The sequence below is a fragment of the Notamacropus eugenii genome, chromosome 4 (assembly GCF_028372415.1).
Source record: "Notamacropus eugenii isolate mMacEug1 chromosome 4, mMacEug1.pri_v2, whole genome shotgun sequence".
In the NCBI taxonomy this organism is placed as follows: domain Eukaryota; kingdom Metazoa; phylum Chordata; class Mammalia; order Diprotodontia; family Macropodidae; genus Notamacropus; species Notamacropus eugenii.
This window is the reverse complement of record NC_092875.1, coordinates 70,001,382-70,027,043: the sequence shown is the minus strand read 5'-3', so window position 1 is coordinate 70,027,043 and position 25,662 is coordinate 70,001,382. Positions and strand designations below refer to the sequence as shown.

The window sequence follows — 25,662 nt, the reverse complement described above, 5'->3', positions numbered from 1 at the left end:
ACTATGACCAGAAGTGGCATCTATGGGTACAGGGAACACCATCGGGAGTTCTCCTTCAGAAGTTCACTGTAAATTAGCCTGAACATTCCTTGGGGATCCCTTGCTAATTTATTACCATGCAGCCTCAGACAGAGCTCCTGGAATGCCCTACAAGTGAATTGTAAACCCCTTCTGAACAAAGATTGCTTCATTTTTTACTCTGTATTCTGAGTACTTAGTTTAATGACTGATGCATAAATGGATGTTAAGTCCTGCTGCCTGCTGTGTCATTTATTGACAGCTTAACAAGTCATCTCCCTCCAGTTTCTAGCAGAAGTGTTAATATTGGAACCTGCAGTCACGGTTCCAAGGCAAAAGGAACTTGAAGGATCTTGAGTGCACTTTCCCCTAACTGGAGCCTTTTCTTCACAGAATCACCAAATCTTGTAATATCAGAGCTGTAGTAATGCTCAGAGCATATCTAGCTGAAGAACACCCACACAGTCCAATATCCCTGAGAACTTGTTCTTTAGTCTCCATTTGAAAACCTCCAGTGATAAGAGGTATTTCTTCCTCATTACTTTCCAAAATATGCTAAATCTATTTCTTGGATTCCTTTCTCAAAACACTTGAATTAGCTACAGTGTCAGGGGCTTGGGCAAAGGTATTGGCATCCAACTCCAGGGGTCAAGAAAGGAATAAGGTTCAGGGCTCCCAGATGACCCTGGATTATGATGTAATTAGAGTGTCCACATACTTACCAATACTGGGCATGTCTGGACCACGTTCATTATAACCTGGAAACCAAAAGGTGTACAGTGAGGGTAGTCAGCTCACCATGGCAGAAGAGAAAAAAAGAAATGCTCAGACTGAATGACCCAGTTAAAGAGGATCCAGTCTGCTGTACCTGATCACTTATTAGAAAGCTCTACTTCTTAGAGGAGAGTCTTACCTCTATGGCATGAGATAGGAAGAATAGGAAGCTTGCAGCTTGGGAGGAATGGGATGAGACAAAGAGAAACTAAGCACCTGAGATAATGCACTCTTTCTACTATGGTGTATAGAAAAATGGGAATGATCAAGCTGGCAGCTCTCCTTATGCTCCTGGCTTGATGGGAAGCTTATTATCATATAGGATTGAAAGGGTTTTCAGAGGCTGTCTAATGCAATCCTTTCCTTCTCCAGATGAGAAAACCAAGGCTAGAGAAGCTAAATGACTTATCATTAAGAGCAGCATAGTGGATTGGTGCTGGGCTTGGAGTCAGGAAGACCTGAGTTTGAATTCGGCCTCAGGCCCTTAATAGCTGGATTTATCGTCTCTCAGTCTCAGTTTCCTCATATGGAAAATTAGGACATTAATAGCCCCTACCACACAGGTTTGTTGTGAGGACCAAATGAGATAACATATTCAGTGTTATTATTATCATCATCATTATCATTATCATTAGGTAATTATCATTATTACAGAGATTTGATCAAGGTCATCCAGCTAGTAAGAGTCTAAGGGTAAGATTGAAACCAGATCTCTTTGACTCCAAGTCCAGTGCCATATCCACTAAGAAAAGCTCACTTTTGACCACACTGGTCACACAGGCAATAAGTGGCAGGTTCAGGATCTGAATCCAGATCCTCTGACTCCACATGTAGCACATTTCCCACATGCAGTCTTTCACTAAGCTAACTGAGGCCATCTGAAAGAATGTTCCTCAACCAGAAGGAACTAAGACAAGAGTGAAGACTAGCCAAGATGACATCAGACATCAGAAACCTGCCTAGAATCTCAGATGTGGAAAGGGCATGGAAGGTCTTAAGTTCAATTTCAACATGAACTAGAATTTCTTTTATAAAAACCCTAACAAGTGACCATTCAGACTCTGCCTAGAGACCTTCAGGTACATGGCCAATTCAAGACAAACTTCCAAAAGCAAATCCTTCCACTTTGGGACAGCTCTGAGGACCAGTCAGTTCTTTCTTAAAATATGTGGTCAAGTCAAATAATTCTGTGTCATCTGTCCAGGGACAGTCCTTTCAATCCTCTCTTCTCTGTACTAAACATTTCAAGATTCTTCAATTAAGCATAGCTTGAAGTGACTTTCCATAAGGTTGTACCATTCTATAAATACAACCTAGTTTGTCAATCATCCTTGATGTCAGACCATCTCAACAGATGCTGCAAGACTGTAAATACTATTGAACTTGACTGTATTCTCAAACTTTGTGTGCTGAATAGTGGGTGTGATTCTAGGACTGAATACAGCACGACAAATGTGACTGGATCAGGCCAAACAACAACAGGACTGTCACATATGATCTGCACTACTGCACATGGAAAACCTATATCAAAAATTGCTTGCCTTCTCAATGAGAATGGGGGAGGGGGAAGGAGAGTGGAAGAGAATTTGGAACTCAAAATCTAAAAAGTGTTAAAAATGTTTCTTTACATGTAACAGGTGAAAAATAAAATATTAAATGAACAACCACAACAGCAACGATAAAAGAACAGGGCTACTACCACATTCCTGCTAGATGCTAGAATTCTTTCCACATAAACTCACAGGTACAGAGATTTTTTTGGTTGCCACATAAATCTTTTGGCTTATAGCTCATTAAGACCCCCAGGATATCTTCCCAGAAATTGTTAATGGATATAACAATGTCTACCCTATTCTATACTTATGTAAAATTTTACATTTATTTCTATTAAATTTTATCTGGTTAAATTTGTCACATGATTTCAACTTTCTACATTCTGGTTCTACCCAACATATCAACTATCTTTTCTCTCCTAATCTCAAGACATCTATAATTGGCTTCCATCTATATTTCTTTCCAAGCCATTGATAAAAATGGTGAAGAAGACAGGAACAAGGACAGTTCTGTATAGTGTCCATCAAGTGAGAGTAAACCAAAAAGCTCTGAGAAAATGGCTCCTTAGGGTATGGGATCTGTCTTCTGAATTTCTAGATGAGATTAGAAGCTTGCTTATAATGGAAATGTCAGAAGAAAAAGCAAATTTTCAGATTAATACAGATGAGGAAGAAAAGAGACAGAGGCAGGGATAGGGCTTAAGCCTTCCTTTCATGAAACTGCTTACCATTGAGGTAGAGACTGTCTTTGTCCAGGGAGTAGTGGCCCAATTGCCGGATGCCAAGAGTTTTGTTGCTCAGTTCATAGAAAAGCTGCTTGGCATCCAGGCCAGAACTGCTGGGATACTGGAGATAGGTGCAGATGACATCCACAGCTGTATGTGACCCTTTCTTCACAGACCTAGGAAAGGAGATACTATTGATAAACCCAGAAATACTAGAAAGGATACAATCCTTTACAAGTATTTTGAAAATGAGAAAAACAGTAATGATAACTTTCATTTCTGTAATGACAATGCAAAGTGCTCCCTTAAAGCAACTTCATAAAGAAGATGATGTGAGTGTTATCTTCTCTGTTCTACAGATGAGGAAACTGAGATAAGGAAGGTCAAGTTATTCATCCAAGTTCATAGAAATATGTATTAAAGCTGGAATTTGAACTCAGTTTTTCTGGCTCCAATGAAATTAGGGGCAATAGAACCAAGAAATGACTGCAGGCATAGCCAAAATTCTACTCAGATTACAATGACTCCTTTGCTTTCCCCAAAACAAAAGAACGTAAGTTCCTTCAGGACAAGGACTATTGGTGGGTTTTGAGGGGGGATGTTTGTTTTGTTTTGCTTTTTATCCCCCAAGCCTGCCATTATGCCCAGAACATAGGTGATGTTAAATAAATGCTGCTGAATGGATGGATGGATGGATGAATGTCAAGTACAGAACTGACTCTAGATAGAAACCCCAAAACATATATCCTCTGAAGGTCTGGGAGAGAAAGGAAATGGAATACCTTTGGACATGTGTATTGTGAAACTAGATGAAACAAAAATTTATGAGCCAATATGTAGAGAAAAAATCTTTGGAATCTGTGGCTCAAACCCAGAGCACCTTCCCAGGGTGGTCACTTGCGAGTTCCCAGTTTGGCAGCCTTACCTGAGTTCAATCACCTTGCATCCAGAGTACAGGGAGCCAATGCTGCTATTTTTTAGCAAATGACCAATCTGATAGAAAAAGAAAAGAAAAGAAACAAAAGGTGAGTATGTCTGGTGGATGGTCAGGACATGAGGCCAGATAGGTAAGAGGCTTGGAAGCAGGTAGTCTCACCAGATGCTGCATGACGGTGTCTGTAATATTGAATTTGACTGAGTTCTGATGGCCCATGTCTGCTGAATAGCGGAGGTTGGTGATGGTGAAGTTCAGTGTGAAAAACTTCAGGCTGGGTTCCATGACTAAAGTAAGAGAGGGAGAGAGATACTCAGGTTTTCAACTTGAGCCAACATTTGTTTAGTGCCTCTTGCATGTGGAGTAGAGGAGCAGTAAGCCATACTGGATCAAAGATTGGGCTTGGAGTCAGGAAGATCTGGTTTTACCTCTTACGCTTACTAGCTGTGTGACCATTGCCAGATCATTTGACCCCTCTGATCCTCAGGCAACTATCTAAAACTAATTTATAGAAAGGATATAATATGCATCGTTGACATAATGTGAACTATGGTGAACGCTGGAGTGAATACAAAGTTTAAATAAAATGTCATCATAGAGCTCATAATAGAACTTCTTATGCCCTCAGAGAGTCAGAACCAAGCATGGAATATTCATATGGCAATAAAGATTCATAATCTCATAACCTATTAGAGCTGGAAGGAACCTTATTTACTTAACTATCTAATGCAACCCCTCAATTTTAGGAAAATAAAACTACAGCCCAGGAAGGGAAAGGAACTTACTCAAGTCTACAAAAATGAATTAGGGGAGATAAGTCTGACTGAAGAAGTACCTTTTGGACAGTAGTGTTGAATAGATTAGATATATAAATGGATCTGACAAAAAAAAATTTCCTGAAAGCCAGCCCAAAGGATTTCAATTGGTTATGGTGAGAGTTAAGTCACTGTAATGTAGGAGGAGCAGCAATTTGACTATAACTGTAGGAAAGCTGGGAAAATATCTCCAGCTCATCCTTATGCCTTCCAGTCTTTCTAAGTCAATCTCAGTAGTTTACATGGCCATATAGCTATGGATATGATAAGAGCTGAAAGGAATTCATGGGGTAAGTAATTCAAGAATCAGGTAGTCCTGGAGGAGTTGTCACAGTGGAGCAAGCAAAGTAGTTCCAAAAAAGAACTACTTGACCTAAAAGTTGTTTGCTGTACCAACTAGGTAAAGCTGTGGATCTCATTCACAAATAGGTTGAAATTGTTTTGCAGCTATCGCCTAGCCTACCAAAGAGCTGCAACCACTATCCTACACTGAAGTGGTCACTAAGTAGTTACAATTCACTGAAGAAGCAGCAGAAAAGCAGCATTGAATAATGGCTCATAAGCCATGGTTTTTTGAAAAGATCATTATCCAGAAAGTATCTTGAACGTGAAGACAAATTTTAGGATACCATGTTTGAGTGAGCCATGTCCTAGAGTAGGTGGTTTTTTGGTTTGTTTTATTCTGCAACATAGCATGGGAATAGATGATGGTATTAATATTGTGCCATGATTGAATTGTGTCCTGGATCAAATAGGAGGAAGAAGCTGGCTGGTTTGCTTCTGGTGTATTATGTAATACTTTTAATGATCCGAAACTAGTCCATTACACAAAAGTCCATTGCTTTACAAGAGTGATGCTATCACGGAGCAACACAATTTTGGAAGGAACAAAATTGTAGGTGCACGACAGTGGTGAGATGTATGGCAGAGACAATTACACTGCAGCATGCTGCCCATGATGACTCACCTTCATCTGTAAAATGGAACTAATAATAGCACTTACCTGCTGGAGTTGCCGGGATCAAATGAAATAACTGTAAAGCTCTTAGCACAGTGCCTATGTATGCACTATATAAATGCTTATTCCCTTTTGCTTCCCTTCCCAAAGCACAACCAGGTTTGTAGGTGTAAGGGGTAAGATTTGAAATCAAATTTTCCTAGTACTGGGTCCCGCAAATGCCCTCAGAATATCAATCAGTCAATCAGCCAACACTGATTAGGTGTTTATTATTCACCAGGCCCTGTTCTAAGTGCTGAGGAGATAAAAGAAAATTTTATAAATGCAGTCTCAGACCTCATAAAGATCACAGAAGGGACTTTCCCTTGGGTGGAAAGAACCCTAGTCATTGAGTGTGAGGTTCTAGGTCTGAATTTAAGCTCTGCCACTCACACTCTCCATGACCTTGAGGTACAGCATAACAGAGTAGAAAGAACAGTGACTCTCAATTCAGAAGTCCTGGGTTCAAATCTCACCTTTGTTGCTTTCTACCTGCGTGACCTTGGGCATATCATGTAACTTCTCTGGGTGTCAGTTTCTCCGTATGTAAAATGAAAGGGTTGAGTTAGGTGGTCTCTCAGTATCCCTTCTAGCTCCAGACCCAGGATCCAATCACCCTGAGCCAATCACTTTACATCTTTGGGCCTCAGATCTTAGCACTGGAAACCTCACTCCTCACCGTGTAACTCCTCCCTTCAGGGCTGTGTACAGAAAGCAGTCAGGAGCACAGAAGAGTTCTTACCTTTGATGCTAGGGGAAGGTGATAAAGTCAAAGATGGTGCTGGAGAAAATGTAGGAACTGAAAGAAAAGGAGTAAAAAACTGTAAGTGAAAACTATTGACCACATAAACGCATGATTATGACAGGGAAGGGGTATAGGTTATGGGATGTGTGGTGCGGGTGGGGGTCACGAATTCTGTTTGGATTGGCCACTGACTCATGTGGTGGGAGGAAGTAGGGACCTCTCCAACCTGAGCTCTGGGAGCTGTTAGTCTTTGCATACACACACACACGCATATACACACACACAAGACCTTGCACAAGTCAGGCATATCATAAATGCTTGACTTGGGTTCAAGTGAATTGAGATGGAGAGGTGACTTTTCCTGGTGCCTTCCCTGCTCTTCCATTCCCCCCTAGGGATCAGGGAAAGCAAGCAAAGAAGCAACATAGTTATTTCCTCTGTGGTATCTGCAAGGCATGAATGGGGGAATTGGGACCTTGGATGCTTACTGCTTGTGGGAGTGGCTGATATTGGAGCATGGTAACCTGTAGGGAGAGATATGGGATTTTGGTTTTAAAAAAATGAATGTAATGTAGTGAAGAAAGAACAGAGGCAAAGGGACTAGATAATGACCATTCTAGATTGCTTGCTGATCTAAGTGGAAAGCTTTCATTGGATGGTTTTCCAACTAGGGGTTCCTACAGAAGAACAGCTTCCAAGACCCAGCCTTCTTTGTTTTAAAAATAAACCTTAATCATGCCTTTAGTTTTTCTACCACTAACATTTCTGTATTTATGCCCACCCACTCCACTCCTAGAATCAAACCTTTTGTTATAAAGAAAGCAGTTCAAACAACACTACCAAGAATATTGTGACCACATTTGACGATGTATGTAACATTCTGTCCCCATATGGTCCTCCACCTCGCTGCCAAGATTTTCTTCCCATCTCCACTTCTCACTTCATCCCTACATGATATAGGGGATAAGAAAACCATAAAGGCAAAACTCCTCCAACGGAGAAAAATGAGGGGTCAGAAGGGCTTAGGCCTGGATCAGGGCAAATGGGACTACACCTGGCTCTCCATAGGGAGTAAAAGAATTGAACTTAGAGATTATTCCCTCAAAAGGGGGATCAGTCCAGGGACAAAAAGGAAGCGAGTTTATATAGCTGGCTTCTCACCATTGAGGTAGAGACTGTCCTGGTCAAGGACGTAGGGGCCCAGCCAGGTGATGCCATGGGTCTGGTTGCTTAGTTCCCAGTAAAGCTTCTTTTGGTCTAAAGTAGAGTTATTGGGATCTTGCTGTCGAACACAAATCAAATTCATTCCAGTTGCTGCTCCATTGTTCATGGACCTGAGAAAGGACATGTTGATTTTTGTTTCTGAGAATACCGAGAAGGACATTAAGAAAGCTCAATTCACCAATCACTATCACATCGAACTAGGTAGAGAGCAGCCATGACATTGACTACCACTGGAGAATACCACCTTCCCATTAAATATTTTTCTTTCTCAAAATCAAAATCTTTGAAGCATGAGATCATTTTTCTAAAAAAAAAAAAAAAAGTAATGAACATGTTATCCATCCTTCTTAAGAAGCTCTAATGGTTCCCTATTGCCTCTAGGGTAAAATACATTGGAAACCCTACACAACATAACTCTAACTCATCTTTCACATTACTCTTAACAAACTATGCATTCTAGCTAAACTAACCTGTTCCCTGTACATGACGTCCCACCTCCCACTTTCATGGTTTAAACACAAGTATTTCCCATACCTCGAATGTTCTTCTTCATTCCCACTTCATGGAATCCCTAGTTCTCTTTTCAAGATTCAACTCAAATACCAGTTCCCTGCTTGAAGATTTTTCTAATTCCTTTAATTGTTACTTCTTCCCCCACTTTGAAATTACCTTTTAATATACTTTCTATATTTTATGTATTTCTTATCTGTATGTATATTTTTCCCCTGACCAGCCTCCATAGAATGAAAATTCTTTAAGTATAGGGATGGTTTCATTTTTGTCTTTGTACTCCCAGAGCCTACCACAGTATCTGTCCCTCAGTATTCACTTCATAAATGTTAGTTGACATGAACTGAATTGAGGAGGACAGGTATAAAACTAGGGTCTTGAAAATGAAGGAAATAACACCTAAAGAACAAAAGTATATAGGAGACACCTTTTGGGTTAGCCTGTGTAATTCTAAGGTGTGTCTCTGGGAGACAGGAAATATCAGTGCCTCGAACTCACCTCTTCAGGGAAGGATCTTACCTCATCATGATCAGCCCACACCCGGAATAGAATGACCCAAGGCTGCCATTCCTGAACAAGGAATCAAGCTGGCAAAGGAAAAAGACTGTGAGGAAGTGTGTGACAAAGGTGAAAACAAAAGCTAAGAAAGAAGGACAATGAGCAGGCAGTCTCACCAGATGCTGCAGGGTTTTCTTTATATCCTTGAACTTGCTGGAGAATGGATCTTTCATGTCTGATGTGTAGGACAGGTTCGTAATAGTAAAGTTTAGGGTGAAAGACTCCAAGTCTTTAGTAGTCACTGTAATAAAAAAAATTGAAAAGTTTTTCTAAAATGTTTTCTTTTTTAATGTGAACATTTTCCCCATCCTTCCTATACTTTTTTATTTTATTTTCAGTTTCAAATCCTTTCCCTCCCTCCATACTTTTCCCATAACCATTCAGAAGGCAAGCAATAAGACACATATTATACATATGATTATACATATGAAGTAATGCAAAGCACAATTCCACTTAATGGGAATTTAACAATCATCAATAAATACATATCCACTCATCTAACTATATATTCATCCATCTACCTATCCATCTATATATCTATATCTATCCATCCATCCATCTATCAACCTGCATCTAACTGGCTAAACATCTTTCCATCCATCCATCCATCTGACATCTATCCATCTCTCAGCCTACATCTATTTACCTTTCTCATCTCTCTACTTACCCATCTATCTATGTCTTTCAATCCATCTATATACCTATCTAGGTGTCATACCCATCTACCTTATCTACTTACTTATATCTATCAATCTCTGTCTCTCTATTATCCATCCACCCATTTATCTGCTTACTTATATCTATTTACCTACCTATATCTATCCATCCTATATCTATCTATCCGACATCTATCTATATCTGTCATGTCTCCATCCACCCATCTACTGTCTATCTATCTATGAAAAGTGATGGTGTAGGTAAGGTAAAAGAGTTTTCCTCGGGCTTAGGTATATCACCTCTTATATTTAATTTCTGGTATCCCTGGGCAAGAGTCACTTTTCAGAGTTCTGTAAGACCATAAGCAAAAAAAGTGCTCACTTGCATTGCTTCCTCATTCAGGAATTCCCAATATGGATGAAATGGCTCCTTATAACCTCCAAGATTTAATATGCAATCCCCCTATTTGGTTTGTAAAAGCCTCACCACCCCCCAGCCTGGTTCCCTCCTACCTTTCCAGTTTTCTTACACTTTACTCATCCCCAGGTACTCTACAATCACACTGACTTCTTTGTTATTCTCAAACAAGAAACTCTTCCACCTCTCAACTTTGTTTATCTTCACTGACTGGCTCCCATGCCTAGAATTCTCTCTCTCCTTATCTGTACTTTTGGGGTTCCTTGGCTTTCTTCAAATCCCAGTAAATCCAACCTTCTATAGGAATTTTTTCCAATCTCCCTTAATGCAAGTGCCTTCCCCACTGTTGATTATCTCCAGTTGATCCTATATAAAGTTTGTTTATAACCTACTTCTTTGCTTGTTGTCTCCCCTCTTGGACTGCAAGCTTCCCAAGAGCAGGGACTATTTCACTTGTTTTTGTATCACCCGTGCTTAGCATAGTGTCTAGCACACAGCTATTGACCAACTAACAAAAACCAACACTCCAGACATAGAAAATATATAAATTATATATTCATACACAGATACACAGCATCCCAAATGTCTGTTTAGGGATACCCCTAATCCTCTACCTCCCCTCTGTCTGTCTATCTCTAAACACACCACACACACACACACACACACACACACACACACACACACACACAGAATGTCTCCCAAAAGTCTTAGTATAATTTAGCTTAAAACTGAAAGATTTTTGGAACACCTTTTATCTAATCTATTGGTTTGTAACTAAACAATGCTATTTTTTTTCCCTTTTGCATCTTCTTTTTAATTTTTTCAAATCAATTTGTGATCTTGACTCTCTGTCAAGAGATGAGAGGTATATTTCTCAATTAGTCTTTCTTCAACAAGGCACTATCAAACCTGTATGGTTAAAAAAATAAGACCTTCAATGGTTCCCACTGCAAACTCAATATGAATGTTTTCTTCTCTGTTTCACAATTTAAAAGATGTCTTAGGTTTGTATTTTGTTTTCCAGGAAGATCCTAGATTTAAGGCTGGGAAGGGCCTTAGAAACCAAGAGTCTAGCCCCCTCACTTTATTTATAGATGAGGAAAGTGAGACCCAGAAAGGTGAAGAGTCTTGCCCAAAGTCATAGGGGTAACAAATGGATTTGAACTCAGGTCCTCTGATTCCAACACACTGATTTTTCTTTTGTATTTGTTATCTCTTACAATTCTGACATTGCATACTGCTTCACAATTAATTTCAAGGCCCACCATTTAGCCAACAATTTCATCTACAAAGAACCTTCTTTTTCTCTCTGTTAATATGGTCCAGTAGAAGGAATTTTAGCCTTGAAGTCAGAAGGCCTAGGTAAGAATCCTGGCTTGAATACTCTCTGTCACTCCAGATAGATCGCTCTTAACCATTTGGTGCTGGGTAAGTTCCAGATAAGTAGGTGGTCTGGGCTACAGTGGGTACAATGAATAGAATTCTGGGCTTGGAGTCAAGAACTGACTCAAATCCCAGCTCCAAACACTTGCTAGCTGTGCCCTTCTAGGACTGGTGACATGTATCCTGGGACTTCCTGAGGATGAAGGTAAGGTGAAGAAAGTTTTGCTGTCCTTGGCGCCTAAGATGGTGCCCATGGAAACCTGAGTATCCCTTAGTTCTGTGGTTGGATTAGAAACTGTTATACTTCCTGCTCCAGAGGCCTCGGTTGCAGTAGGAGACAATGGGAATCCTGTGTCAGCTAAGCTGGTCTCACTGAGAGTCAAAGCCCCCAAATTTCCTTAGATTTTTCCTGCACTGATACTAAGAGAAAGTATTGAGTTTATGCTGAGCACTGGAGGAAGCATGGAGATGTATTTAGTTGTCTTAATTGTGATAGAATTGACTGTGTCCTCTGTAACTAGTGTAACTGGAGAGACAGCTGGGGTTATCGTTACATCAATATGTAGGACTCCATGAGTCATGACCCCCAAAGGAAATGAGTCAGTAGGGGTACTCAATTTGCTTTGTACACTGTCACTAGTGGTGGCTGAGGATATAGGAGATGAAGGTGAATTTGCTGCTGATGGAGCATCACTGCTGCTCTCTGTCACTATACTTGGGAGCTCAAGGATGAGAAGGCTAACAACAGGGAAAGAAGAGACCCTCTCAGGAAAGTCTGTGATCCTGCTGCTGAGGATGGGAATTGTGACTTTTGTCGTAGGAGCAACTAAGCTCATGCCCTCAACCTTATAAGTCATCCCTGATAAGGTTATGGGAGGTGAAGGAGAGAGCTTCCTTGGCCATGTAGGGGTGGTATCTGCTCCAGTGTTGATGAGAGCTGCTTCAGTGGAGGTCAAGGGGACCTCTGTTCTTGTTCTAGGCAGAGCCCTAGAGATACTAGTGACAGAGACAGCAAATGCTGGTATAGTCAGTTCTAAGGATGAGTCTGTTTCTCCTCCAGGTCTGATCCCTATAGTACTTGGGGTGTGGGATGGCTAGCTCTGGGATGGACCCTTTCACCGGACTTGATATGAGGTCAGCTGTGCGTTCAGCAGGATGAAACATCCCTGGGATGAGTGTGCTTATATCTGAGGCTGCAGGGTTACCTGCTCTGGTCTCCCACACTGGGGTGCTGGTAAAGGACAAACTACCCTGTAACTTTCCACGGTCCCTGGTTCTGAATGCAGTCATTGGTGCAACAGAGGGAGTGACCCTTCTGGGGCTGTGGGCTCTGTGAGCTCTGGGGTAGATGGTTCAGCTGGGCTTATGTGGGCTCCAGTCATGGCCATGCTTGTCATGCTTCCCAAAGAGGTTGAAGGCATAGTCCTTGGTAGCTGAGTCCTTTTGTTAGGCTGAGCAGAGAAGTGGAGGCTCTGTCAGACCAGAGGGGTTACTCCTGTGCTTGGAGAATGCATGTGTTCTATATGAGTGCTTCCAGAGGTGTCTGTGTTCTCTGGGAAGGTGCTGGATACAGTTTTATCTTCTGATGGTTCTTCTGTAGATACCTAGAAAGGGCTTGTGTCCCATCCCTTATCTATTGGGATTGTGTTGGGAACAGTGAAGGACGAGACAGGTAGGCTGCCTCTAGTCCTGCCTGAGCATCTCATACCACTAATGTGGCCTTTAAAGGCTCACTAGATCTTTGACTGGCTATGAGCTCTGCTGGAGTTAAGGAGGTTTAAGAAGTTTATGGGAGTAACTATGATCACTCCAGAGGATCTCTCATGTGGAACTGATATTTTTATGGGAAAAGATATTGTTCCTTGGAGGAAGGTGGGGGGCGTAGAGCCAAGATGGTAGAGTGAGAGCAAATATTCACATAAACTCTAAGACAAACTCCTTCAGATACCTCTAAAAAGAGAATCTGAACAAATTTTAGAGTGGCAGAATCCACTAGGAGACAGAGTGTAGCAGATTTTCAGCCCAGGATAGCCTGGAAAGTCAATAGGAAGGATCTGTTGCATGGGGCTGGAGGACTGCACAGCACACAGCTCACTCTCTGTACCAGTGCAGACCTCATCATAGCAACGCTGGAGCAGGAGCAGGAGCAGGAACCACCTGGTGGTCTGAAGCAGTGCAGATTCTCAAACACCTCAGTCCAGGACAGGAGTCCAGTGGAACTGAGTGAGAGAGTAGTGCAGAACTCCAGGTAAAAGCAACAGCTGCTCCTGAAACTATCAGCCTGCAGATTAAATGTCTGTAAGTCACCTACTTGAACTTCTAGGAAACGAGATGGTAGAGTGATCGGTAAATTATCTCCTCCTCCCCTTGTTGACCTTGAAAAACCCAGAGAATGTTTCCCTAGGAAAAATCTTGGAATAGTGGGATCAGCCAAAGGGGAAAACAATCTCTTAACCTGTGAGGCTAGGAAAATCACAAAGTGGGGTCTCTCTTGCTGTGGCTGAAGGGGACCAGTGCAAGGCAGGAGCTGTCCCAGACAACCCCACCTCAGCAAATCAGGAGGAAATCCTGAGTCCCAGCGGGGTGAAGCCCATAAAATCATAAAATTCATCTGAAAGAACAAAAGTCCCAGAATATCAAGGGAATTAATGAAAAGAAATGCTAGGGAAGGTGGCCTAGCCCTACCAGATCTCGAATTGTACTATAAAGCGGCAATCATCAAAAACACTTAGTACTGGATAGGTTGGGTACTCAAGACACAGGAGTCAACGAATATAGCAATATCCTTTTTGATAAACCCAAGGACCCCAGCTTCTGGGTTAAGAACTCACTGTTGGACAAAAACCGCTGGGAAAACTGGATAACAGTATGTTGGAAATTGGGCATTCACCAATGCCTGACACTATACACAAGAATAAAGTCCAAATGGATATATCATCTAGGTATAAAGACTGATACTATAAACAAATTAAGGGAGCAAGGAATAGCGTATTTGTCAGATTTATGGAGAATGGAGAAATTTACGACCAAAGAAGAGATAGAGGATATTATGAAGTGCAAAATGGATAATTTTGATTACCTTAAATTGAAAAGTTTTTGCACAAATAAATCCAATGCAACCAAGATTAGGAGGGAAGCAGAAAACTGGAAAAGAATTTTTACAACAAGTATCTGTGATAAAGGCCTCATTTCTAAAATACATAAGAGAACTGAGTCAAATTTACAAGAATCCAAGTCATTCCCCAATTGATAAATGGTCAAAGGATATGAACAGGCAGTTTCCAGAGGAAGAAATTAAAGTTATCTATAATCATATGAAAAAATGCTCTAAATCACTATTGATTAGAAAGAAGCAAATCAAAACAATTCTGAGGTACATCACACCTATCAGACTGGCTAACATGACAAAAGAGGAAGATGATAAATGTTAGAGAAGATATGGGAAAGTTGGAAATCTAATTCATTGTTGGTGGAATTGTGAGCTAATCCAACTATTCTGGGGAGTAATTTGAACCTATGCCCAAAGGGCTACAAAAATATGTATACCCTTTCACCCAGCAATATCTCTTCTAGGACTGTATCCCAAAGAGATCATAAAAATGGGAAAGGGTCCTACGTGTACAAAAATACTTATAGCAGCTCTCTTTGTGGTGGCCAAGAACTAGAAATCAAGGGGACGACCATCAGTTGGGGGATGGCTGAACAAGTTGTGGTATGTGAATGTAATGGAATACTATTGTGCTATAAGAAATGATGAACAGGAAGACTTCAGAGAGGCATTGAAGGACTTATATGAACTGATGCTGAGTGAAAGGAGCAGAACCAGAAGAACTTTGTACACAGCAACAACCACAGTGCGTGAGGAATTTTTCTGGTAGAAAATGCAAGGATCTAAAACATTCTCGATGTACTCCAGAAATGCCTTCCACATCCAGAGAAAGAACTATGGAATTGAATTACAGAATGAAGCAGAATATTTTCTCCATGTTATGTTTTGGTTTGGTTTGGTTTTTCTCAAGGTTTCTCTCATTCATTTTAATTCTTTTGTGCAACATGACTAATGTGAGAATGTGTTTAATAAGAATGTATGTGTAGAACCCATATAAGATTGCATGCCATCTCAAGGAGGGAAGAGGGAAGCAGGGGGAGAAAATCTGAGATTTATGGAAGTGATTGTAGAAAACTGAAAATAAATAAATTTTAAAAGCAGCACAAAAAAAAAGATATTGTTCCTCTGTGTGTCTCAGGTATGAGCCCATTTGTGACCATGGCTACAGTGAGAAGAGTGCCCCAAATGCTAGCTGTGCCTGGAGTAATTTCCATAATTGTCTCTCTTGCAGTCCCTGAAATAGAATCTCTCACTGTGGAGCTAGTCATGGGGATGCTGGTAGACTCTGTTGATTTACTTGTCACATCAGACCCACTAACCCTCTGCAGTGTAACTGTACTCCTGGTGGAGAATGCTATGACCACAGAAGTTGGTTGGTATGAGAACTTGGTTAGTATATGGGGAGGTTTGGTGTGATTCTGGCACGGATATAAATTTTCTCTCAGCGGGATTCTTTCTTTCCTTGAGATAATACCCAATCTCTAGTACCTCACTTTCCTCTCCAATACACATCATGGGCACTTCATCCTGTAAAGCATTGTCATCAGTCCTGCTAGGGCCTTCAGCCTGTACTCTGGTCATTTCTCTTCGAGTCTCATTACTGCCCTGATGCCCACACCAAAGACTAGTCTTGCAGGATTCATGCTTATTCCCTATGAAGTCTGCCCTGGATTTCCTGATTGGTGACTGACTTTCCTGATCTATTTTTTCATAAAACCTAAGATCATGCTTCATTTCACTACCTCCTTTCGACTACCCAGTGACACTTTCATCCCTGAGATTCTCTCCAAAGCTGGAACTGTGACCAAATTCTCTCTGCCATTCTTCTCCAGTGTCATGTGTCCATATACTCCCTTGGGTTCCCCAGGCACCATTCCTGCTTGATGTATGACTCAGCTGCCTCTCACTGGCTACCATTCTCTTACATGTGTTGTCTCCATCATTAGAATGCAAAGGCCTTGAAGGCTGGCTGCCCAAGGAGCTAAATTTGACACAGTTTCCATATCCATACTGATAGAAACTGTGACCTTTGACAATGGAAAGATAAATTTCTCAGCAAGGTCAGTGTTCACTGCTAGCACAGTTTTAGCCTCCAGGGTGGATATGCTTTGACTTTCAAACCTTTGGGTACTTGTCTGTGGTGCTGAAATAGTGACTTCAGAATGTGTTTTGGAAACAAAGTAGCAGAGCTGGTGCCTGTTTCAAGTAATTTCTCAGTTGGCCGAGTAGACAGTGCTTGGTCAGTGTGTGATCCCCTCTCAAGACTAGTGTCATGGAACTTTCTGAAGGAGAAAACAAGGTGGGAAAGCTCCTGCTGGGCTCTGTCCCTGAGATGGCACCTTTGGAAGCCTGCCTCTGCTCCTACCCTGAGATCAGAGTGGAATCTGTTATGGTCATTGTTTTGCTTTGGTGTTTATATCCCAGCTCTTACCATAGTGCTTGGCTGAGACTAAGCATATACTAAATAATTTTTTTCTTCATTCATTCACTGCTTTTCTAGGACAGCCACACTGAGACTGAATTTTAATCATATTGTATGGCTGCTTAACTGGAGTTCTCTTGACTTCCAAAAGTCACATGGAATGAGAAAATAGACTCAGATAGTCTGCATGGATAATACAAGTCAGAAAAATAATCAATCAACAAACATTTAGCAAATACAATCTATGTGCCAAATACTGGGCTAGGTACTAGGGAAGAAAAGACAAAAAGGAAACATTTGGTCCATGTCCTTATGGAAATGACCATTCTAAGAAGATAAATGACATTGCTGTGAGCTCTTCTGGAGTCAGGAAGAGTTGGAGGTTTGCAATGCCCCTGGTTGTTCCAGAAGTTTCTGTTGGAGAAAATGCAGTCTTCTGTGGTTCTTGGGCTTGAGTAAGTAAATACGTGGTCCCAAACTAGCAATTCTTTCAGGGGCTACTCTCACAATATTCCAGGGGAAAAACAGTGGGCAGATATGGCCACCGGGTCTTAAATTATGATTAAAACTCTCCTCTCAGATTCTTATTCTCGAACTTTAAAGATGAAAAGATACTTAAATACTCTCATGTGTCATCTATAAAACTGGGAAACAAGATCCTACAGATGTGAATCTCCAAAACAGGAGAAAAAGAAAGGAGGCATCAACTTGCCTGTGGAAATGACAGCGGACCCAGGTATCAGGGGACCCCTCGTCAGTGCTTCTATGGTTTCCGATGCTCCATGGCCTGAGGCACGTGTGACTTGTACCACTCCAGCATCACCACCTGAAGGAAGAAATGAGGGGAGAGCCCAAGGCTCAGTCATGTTATTATTAGTGGGCACAAAAAGGGAAATGGGTTGTTGCTACCAATTGTAAAGTCTCAAAATAAATGCTTTCTTTGGCTTCTTCCCATATGACAAAACTTTTTTCCTCCCAAAACACTAACTCACTGGTGGATAATGTCCACATAAGTTAGACTCAGTGAAATCAGAATCCTACCAACAAAATGAGACTCACTTTAGCACAGAGACTGTGAAACTGCCCTCCCATTAAGAAGAGGAAGTCTAGAGTGACCACACTGATTCAACAGATGTGGCACAAAGGAAAAGACCCTAAAGTGACCCAATAGAAAGCTAAAGAGGGAAAAGACAAGGGAAGAAGACTCCTTTCTGTCTTTATAAAGACATTAGACCTCCCCTCCTTGGACAGACCCCACCCATTTCCTCTAGGGGCTACACCACAATCCCCTCCATGGGAGACTTGCTTAAAATATGCTTACTTGTGAACAGTGTAGAAGTGGAAGGTACTTGAGAGGAAACAGAGGCTGTCCCTGCCCTGGCACTGGTGCCTTCTGTAGCCATGGGAGTTGGGCTGGGAGATGCTGATGTCCAGAATTCCTGTGTTCTGCCTAGAGGCAGGGTGACATCTAGAGTTGGTGCTTCCCCTGAGCTCCTCACAGACTCTGTAGTCAGGCTGGCTGACCCTGAGTCCTCCAAGGAAGGAGTAGTCCCAGGGACATCTGTGTTTGTCCAGGTCCTAGGAGTAGTTAAGGCAGGAGAGGGGCCAAGACTTGGGCTTGGAGATCCATGGATGGGACTGTGAGTTCTTGTTCCCTGGGAGGGTTCATTTACTGTAGTGTCAACCAGATTGGGAGAACTTGTTACTACCTGTGATGAGGGGCTGGCTGCCCAAGGAGCTAAATTTGACACAGTTTCCATATCCATGCTGATAGAAGCTGTGACCTTTGACAGTGGAGAGATAAAGGTTCCAGAAGGACTAGTATCCATTGCTAGGGCAGTTTTAGCCTCCAGGGTAGATATACTTTGACTTTCAAATCCTTGGGTACTTGTCTGTGGTACTGAAACAGTGACTTGAGAAAGCATTTTGGAAACAAAAGTGGCTGAGCTGGTGCCTGTTTCAGGTAATTTCTCAGTTGGTTGGGTGGACAGTGTTTGGTCAGTGGGTGTTTCTCTCCCAGGACTAGTGGCATGTTGTATGGGGCTTTCTGAAGGAGAAGACAAGGTGAGGTAAGTCCCGCTGGGCTCTGTCCCTGAGATGGCATCTTTGGAAGCCTGGCTCCCCCCCAGCCCTGACATCAGAGTGGAATCTGTTATGGTCACTGTTTTAGTAGCCTCAGATCCAGTAGAAGACAATGGAAATTCTGTGTCAATCTCCCGTGGGACTTTGGTGATGATTAATGGACTTTGAGTTTCAGATAGCTCAGCCTGGGGCACAGCAGACAGACTTGAACCTGATTCAATATGGACAAGAATCATCGGCGTCCTGCCTGGCCACATGGAGGAAGGGCTTGTATCTCTGGGAGTCATCATGGCCTCAGAACTTTTTGGAGTCTCTGCTGGAATTGTAGGAGGAGGTATAGCTGAGCTAACTTCAGCTCCTGTGTTGAGCCCTGGAGGAATTGAGGTGATACCTTCTATCACCTTGCCTGGAATGGTGCTTTCTGTAGTCTCTGTGGTTAAGGTGGTCAGAGAAAGCTCTGAGATCTCCTGTAAGTCTGCATTTGGAACACTATGAGCATCAATCCCCACAGAAGTTGATCCAGCAGAGGTGACCAATGAACCTCCAGGATTAATGTCTGGAAACAGTGGAGCTTTAGTAGACGTGGTGGTCAATGGGGCATTTGTGCTTTTCTCTGACGCTCTACTTGGTAGCTCAGGACTAAAAGTGACCACAGGAGAGAGAGGGCTAATGTCTGTGATTTTAGTGCTGAAGATGAAGCTTGTAGCATCAGTCCTTGGGGCAGTTGAGCTTATCTTCTCAGTGAAGGGAGTAATTCCAGATGAGGTTACAGGGGCTGAAGAAGAGAGTGTCCTTGGCCATGCAAGGGTGGTATCTGTCTCAGCAATGGTGAGACCCCTGGTTTCAGCTGTGGTAGATGAGGTGGAAATTGTGCTTTGTCCAGGGAGAGCCGTGGAATGGGTGCTAGTGGTAAGAAGCAGGGCTGAGCTCACTTGAGCTTCTGTGCTGTGCTCTGTAGGAGTCATAGAGACATCACCATTCATCTTGACTGTGCTCCCTGTGGCCAATGGGAGACCTGAGGTCCTTTCCGAGTCTCCAGTTTGGACCCCATAAGCTACAGTCACTGGTAGAGTTGAGCCAGTAGTGGTAACTAATGTACTTGGTATCTCTCCCATAAGAGTGGCTGAAGACATAGGAGGTCCAGGTGAAGGAGTGATCAGTGAAGCACCTGTACTACTCTCTCCCATTGTACCCAGAAACTCTTGTTTGGGAGTGGTCTGGTGATAAAGAGAGACCATGTCTGTGACCCTGCTGCTGAGGATGGGCGTTGTGACTTTAGTCCCAGGAGCAACTAAGCTCGTGTCCTCAACCTTATAAGTCACCCCTGATGAGGTTACAGGAGGTGAAGAAGAGACTGTCCTTGGCCATGTAGGGGTGGTATCTGCCCCAGTGATGATGACAGCTACTTCACTGGAGGTCAAGGGGACCTCTGTTCTTATTCCAGACAAAGGCCCAGAGATGCTGGTGGTAGAGACAACAGGTACTGCTGTAGTCAAAACCAAGGACAAGTCTGTTTCTCCTCCAAGCCTGATCCCTGTAGTACGTGGAGTGTGGGACAGAGTCGTGTAGCCGTCTGGCTCTGGGCTGGACCCTTGCACACTTAACATGAGGTCAGCTGTGCTTTCAGCAGGATGAAACTTCCCTGGGGTGACTGTGCTGGTATCTGAGACTACAGAACTAACTGGTCTGCTGGTCTGCCACACTGGAGTGCTGGTAGAGGCCAAACTACCCTGTAACTTTCCACTGTCCCTGGTTCTGAATTCAGTCATTGGTATAAGAGAGGAAGTGACCCCCTCAGGGAGTGTGGGCTCTGTGAGTTCTGGGGATCGAGGTTCAGCTGGGCTTGTTTGAGATCCAGTCATGGTCATGCTTGTCATGTTTCCCACAGAGAGTGAGGAGAAAGTCCTGGAATAGCTGGATGCTTCACTTACATGGTTCGGAGAAGAGGTGGAGGTCCTGTCAGGCTCTCCTGGGCTTGTAGAATGCACGGACTCTCTGGCAGCGATTCCAGGGGTGTCTGGAAAGGTGCTGGACACTGTTTTAGTCTCTGTTGGCTCTTCTGCAGACACCAATAAAATGCTCGTGTCCCCTCCGGCAGATGTGGGAATGATACTGGGAGCAATAGAGGACAGGACAGCTGAGCCTGGCTCTGTTACTGTCTGGGCATCCTGCTTCTCCAGGGTGCTTTGTCTCATAGGCAAGTCTGGGGTTGGCCTCGTTTCTGTAGCACTGATTGCTGTAGGAGTTGAGAACAGAGGCAAAGTGGAGCTGATTGCCATTCCTGGGGCTGAGACAGTGGTATGAAAAGAATCAACTGGAGTGGACCAAGGAGTCGGGGTGGTACTGGGACTCTCTGTAGGGGAAGTTTCTGATACAGGTGTGTCTGCAGGGAATGAAGAAGAAATTGCCCCTTTTGGGCTGATCTTTAAGGGACCACTGGAACTGGAGCTGCCTGTAGACTCTGCTGGAGACACAGAGAAAGTGGGGCTTGTAATGTCCATGGTGACTCCAGAAGATATTTCAGGTGGAGTTGAGGCTGCTATGGGAGAGTACCTGTTTCTCCTGTGTGTCTCAGGCCTAAGACCACTTGTTGCAGTAGCCACAGTGAAAAGAGGGGCCTGAGTGGCTCTTGTACCTAACACAGTCTCCATGGTGAACGTCTCTGTTTCCGTGTCTGAAATGGAATCTCCCACAGTAGAGCCAGTCATGGGGATGCTAGTGGACTCTGTTGATTCTCTTTCCTGCACAGATCCACTCAGATTCTTCAGTGGCACTGTGCTCCTGGTAGAGAATCCTGTGACCAGATCAGTTGACTGAAATGTGCCTAAGGAATGATGGGGGAAGTTTGGAGTCATTTGGACAGAGATCCCCTCTGCCTGTAAGCACTCCTTCCTTCTTGGGAAAAAGAACCAAACCTCAACCCTTCACATTACTCTCTACTGCTTACCTGTCTCCCTGACAAGCACTTTCAACAATAAAAAGGATGCTGCCACGGACTCTGACCTACTTCTGCTCTAGGGTGGGTAGCCACCACGAGAATGATTAAATAACAAGACATGAATGTTTAGGAAGATCTCTCCTGACACTTGGCACAAGATGAAATGGGGACCCAGGCTCAGACAAACTGCCTGGTGACTACTTGTGGTCAAACAATCAATTAACAGTCATTTTAGGCATCAGCTACTCTTATTGCCACTCACTGTTTTAGGTGTTGGGCATGCATAGACAAGAATGAAAATGATCCCTACCCTCCTGTAGCTGACTTTAACAGGGCAAATAATATGTACACATGCAAGTAGCTCTTCATTCAAAGGCTGTTATCACAGCATATTTCAAGAAATGTAGCAGATGAAACTGACAAGTCTCACAGTCTAATTACAAACTCCCCCATCAGTTTCCAGTTATCATACTGTGAAGATGAGTTCCTACCTTTTCTCAAAACTGGGAGACAAGGACCCAGGAAGCACTAGAGAAGGAAAAGAGACATTTACTTACTCATAGGATTTACAGTGGACTCAGGAGTCAGTGGGCCACTAGTCAGTACTGCCATGCCTCCTGGTGCTCCATGATCTGGGATATGTGTGGCAGGCACTACAGCAACTTCACTACCTGTAGTTACAAATGAGTGTACATATTACGGTCATGGGGTAGAAAGGATAATATGTTATCTCCCCATGTTCTGATTGTAAACTCCAAAATATGTGCTTTCTTTACTTCATCCTTCACACAGCAGTGTTCCTCTATTATCCCACTCTCTCACTTATCTTCAATCTCTGCTTTTCTACTGACTTTCCCTTCTATCTCATCTGCAAAAAATGAACCCCCCAAAAAAAGCCCTTTATTTTTTCCATCTGTCCCTGACAGCAATTCTTCCTTATCTCTCCTCTTTTTTATCATCAAAGTCCTTGAGATATCAATCTACAGGAGGTGTTTCTACTTCCCTTCCTCTCACTCTCTTTTTAACTCTACAGTCTTGTTTTCAAACTCATCATTAAAATGAAATTGTCATCTCTAATGTTACTAACAATCTCTTTATTGCAAAAAGAATGACCTTTTCTCAATTCTCACTCTTCTTAATCTCTCTGCAACCTTTCATTCCACTATCCTATTTTCACTGATACTCTCTTCTTTTTTGATTTTTGTGATAATACTCTCCTGGTTCTCCTCCTGATTCCTTTCTCAGTCTCTTTTGCTGGATTTTCACATAAATCATAAATGCTAATTGTGGGTGCTGTACATTAGAGCTCTGAGTTGGGCTATCTTTTTCCTCTTTGTGAGATTTTGTGATTTCATGAGCTCCTGTGAATTTAATTATCGTCTCTAGATGAATGATTCTCAAATCTACTCATCCACCCTTAAATTCTCTGGTGACCTCCAATCTCACAACTCCTTTTGGACAACTGCTTATTAGAAATCTTGAACTGAGTGTCTTGTAAACATCTGAAACTCTACATGTCCAAAACCGAACTCATTGTCTTTCCCCAAAAACCTTCATCTCTTCTTAACTTCCCTGTTTCAGGATATCACCATCTTTTCAATCACCCAGGCTCAACCCAGGAGGTCATTCTTGACTACTCACTTTCACCCCCCCCCCCATATCCAATCTGTTGACAAAGTCTATAGATTTTGCTCTCATAACATCTCTCCTCTATGCCCTTTCTCTCTTATAACTCTATCAACATCCTGGTGCCCACATCACCTCATTCCTAGACTATTACAGTAGCCTTCTGGTTGGTTTTCCTGTCATAAGACTTTGCCCTCTCCCATTCATCTTCCACTCAGCCACCAAAGTGATTTTCCTAAAGACCAGGTCTGACCATGTCATTGTCCCATTCAATAAACTCCAATGACTTCCTATTACCTCTAGCATCAATATAAAATGCTGGTTGGCATTCAAAGCTATTCATAACTTGTCCCTCCTTTTATTTTCTAATCTTGCACTTTACACCTGCTTCCCCCCAGTGACTTCTTGATCTTCCTTGCACTTGCCTCGCTACCTCCCAGCTCAGAACACTTTCACTGGCTGTCTCCCATCCCTGGAGTCCTTTCCCTCCTCATTTTTCTGACTTCTTCAAGCCCCTGCTAAGATCCCCCCTTCCTGTAGAAAGGTCCCCCCTTCCTGTCTGTAGGAAGATAGGATCTTAATAGACATGATGCCCTTAATACTTAAGTGATCTCTCTTAATTCTAATGTCCTTCCTTCATTGATTATCTCCAATTTATCAGATATTTAGCTCATCCTTTCTACAGGGTTTGCCATGAGGTCAGCTGTCATCTCATCAGGAGAGACATCCATGATACAATTTTTCTAGGCTCTGAGAGAGCTGCACTGCCTGTTCTAGTGACTTTCCACAGTAGGGTATTGGTTGGGAAGACAGAACCACCACTGAGCTGTTCACTGTCCCTGATGCTGCATTTAGTCACAGGCACAACAGAGGCAGTACCCTTCTCAAGAAGTGTGAGTTCTGTGGGTTCAGTCACAAGAGGTACAGGTGGACATCTCTGAGCTCCAGTCATACTCCCTACAAAGGATGAAGGGACAGTCCTGGAGTAGCTGGTACCTTCACTGAGGCTGGCAGAGAAAAGTTAGAGGTCCTATCAGGCCAAAAATATTACTCCTGGACCTGTGGGCTGCATGTTTGGGGGTATCTTGTGGTCTCAAGGAAAGTGTTGCCCAGTCTTTTCACCTTCCTTGGTCTTTCTGTAGACACCAAGAAAGTGTTCATGTCTCTTCTAGAAGACGTTGGGATGATGCTGGGAGCAATGCAAGTCAGGGCACTGATCTTGACTGTTACTGTCTGGAGCAGGCATCCTGCTTCTCTGGGGTCATTCATCTCAAAGGCAAATCTGGACTTGGCCCAATTCCCATGGCACTGATGGCTGAAGGAGTTGAGGATAAAGGCAAAATGGGGCTGATTTCAATTCCTGTCACTCGGAAAGTGACATGGGAAGAATCAACAAGAGTGGGCCACAGAGTCTGAGTGATGGTGGGACTCTTTCTAGGGGATTTTTCTGATACAAGTGTGTCTGTAGGGAATGTAGAAGAAATTGTCCCAGTTGGACTGATCTTTAAAGGGACCACTGGAGCCTGAGCTGGCTGTGGGCTCTATTGGAAGCAAGGAAAGTATGGGGCTTACAGTGCCCAAGGTAACTCCAGGAGATGTTTCAGGTGGAGTTGAGACTTTTATGGGAGAGTACATGGTTCTCCTGTGTGTCTCAGGCCTGAGACCACCTGTTATGGTGGCCACAGTGAGAAGGGAGGGCTCAAATGGTTTTTGTACCTGGAGTTGTCTCCATGATGACTATTTCTGTTGCAGTGTCTGAAATGGAATCTCTCACAGTAGAGTCAGTTGTGGGAATGCTGATAGACTCTGTTGAGCCTCTTTCCAGGTCAGATTCACTCACATTATCTAATGTCACTGTATCCTATGAACATGGCATTTGGTTGAAGTGTGTCTAAGGGTTGATGGGAGAAGTTTGGAGTCATTTAAGCAGATTTCCATTGACTCTTTGTAGGATTCCTTCTCTATTGAAGATATTTTCCAGACTGCCACACCTCATTTTCCCCTGAATTCTTCAGTTCAGCATCAGTTCCAGAACAAGTCTTATCTTCAGGCTGAGGATTCTATCAAGGACTGCTACACACTACAATGTTATCCTTAGAGTGGCCACATTGATCTATGAAGCATCCATCTAAGTGAACATATCCCATTGCAAGATTCATTTTTTTAAGTCATGCA

At 42.8% G+C, this 25,662-nt stretch overlaps 1 protein-coding gene across 10 annotated transcripts in view; it reads right to left on the bottom strand.

Moving 5' to 3' along the window:
* Nucleotides 1-25,662, bottom strand: part of LOC140499854 (uncharacterized) — a 262,845-nt gene that overhangs the window by 90,721 nt on the left and 146,462 nt on the right. For all 10 annotated transcript variants that reach the window (XM_072601753.1, XM_072601754.1, XM_072601752.1 and 7 more), the window contains 12 exons: nt 22,419-22,532; nt 18,163-21,747; nt 17,554-17,667; nt 8,970-9,094; nt 8,815-8,882; nt 7,723-7,895; nt 7,050-7,085; nt 6,559-6,615; nt 4,167-4,291; nt 3,996-4,063; nt 3,074-3,246; nt 741-776 (listed from right to left, as the gene is read on the bottom strand). In XM_072601753.1, coding sequence (XP_072457854.1) covers nt 741-776; nt 3,074-3,246; nt 3,996-4,063; nt 4,167-4,291; nt 6,559-6,615; nt 7,050-7,085; nt 7,723-7,895; nt 8,815-8,882; nt 8,970-9,094; nt 17,554-17,667; nt 18,163-21,747; nt 22,419-22,532 — 4,674 coding nt within the window. The remainder of the gene's footprint in view (nt 1-740; nt 777-3,073; nt 3,247-3,995; nt 4,064-4,166; nt 4,292-6,558; nt 6,616-7,049; nt 7,086-7,722; nt 7,896-8,814; nt 8,883-8,969; nt 9,095-17,553; nt 17,668-18,162; nt 21,748-22,418; nt 22,533-25,662) is intronic.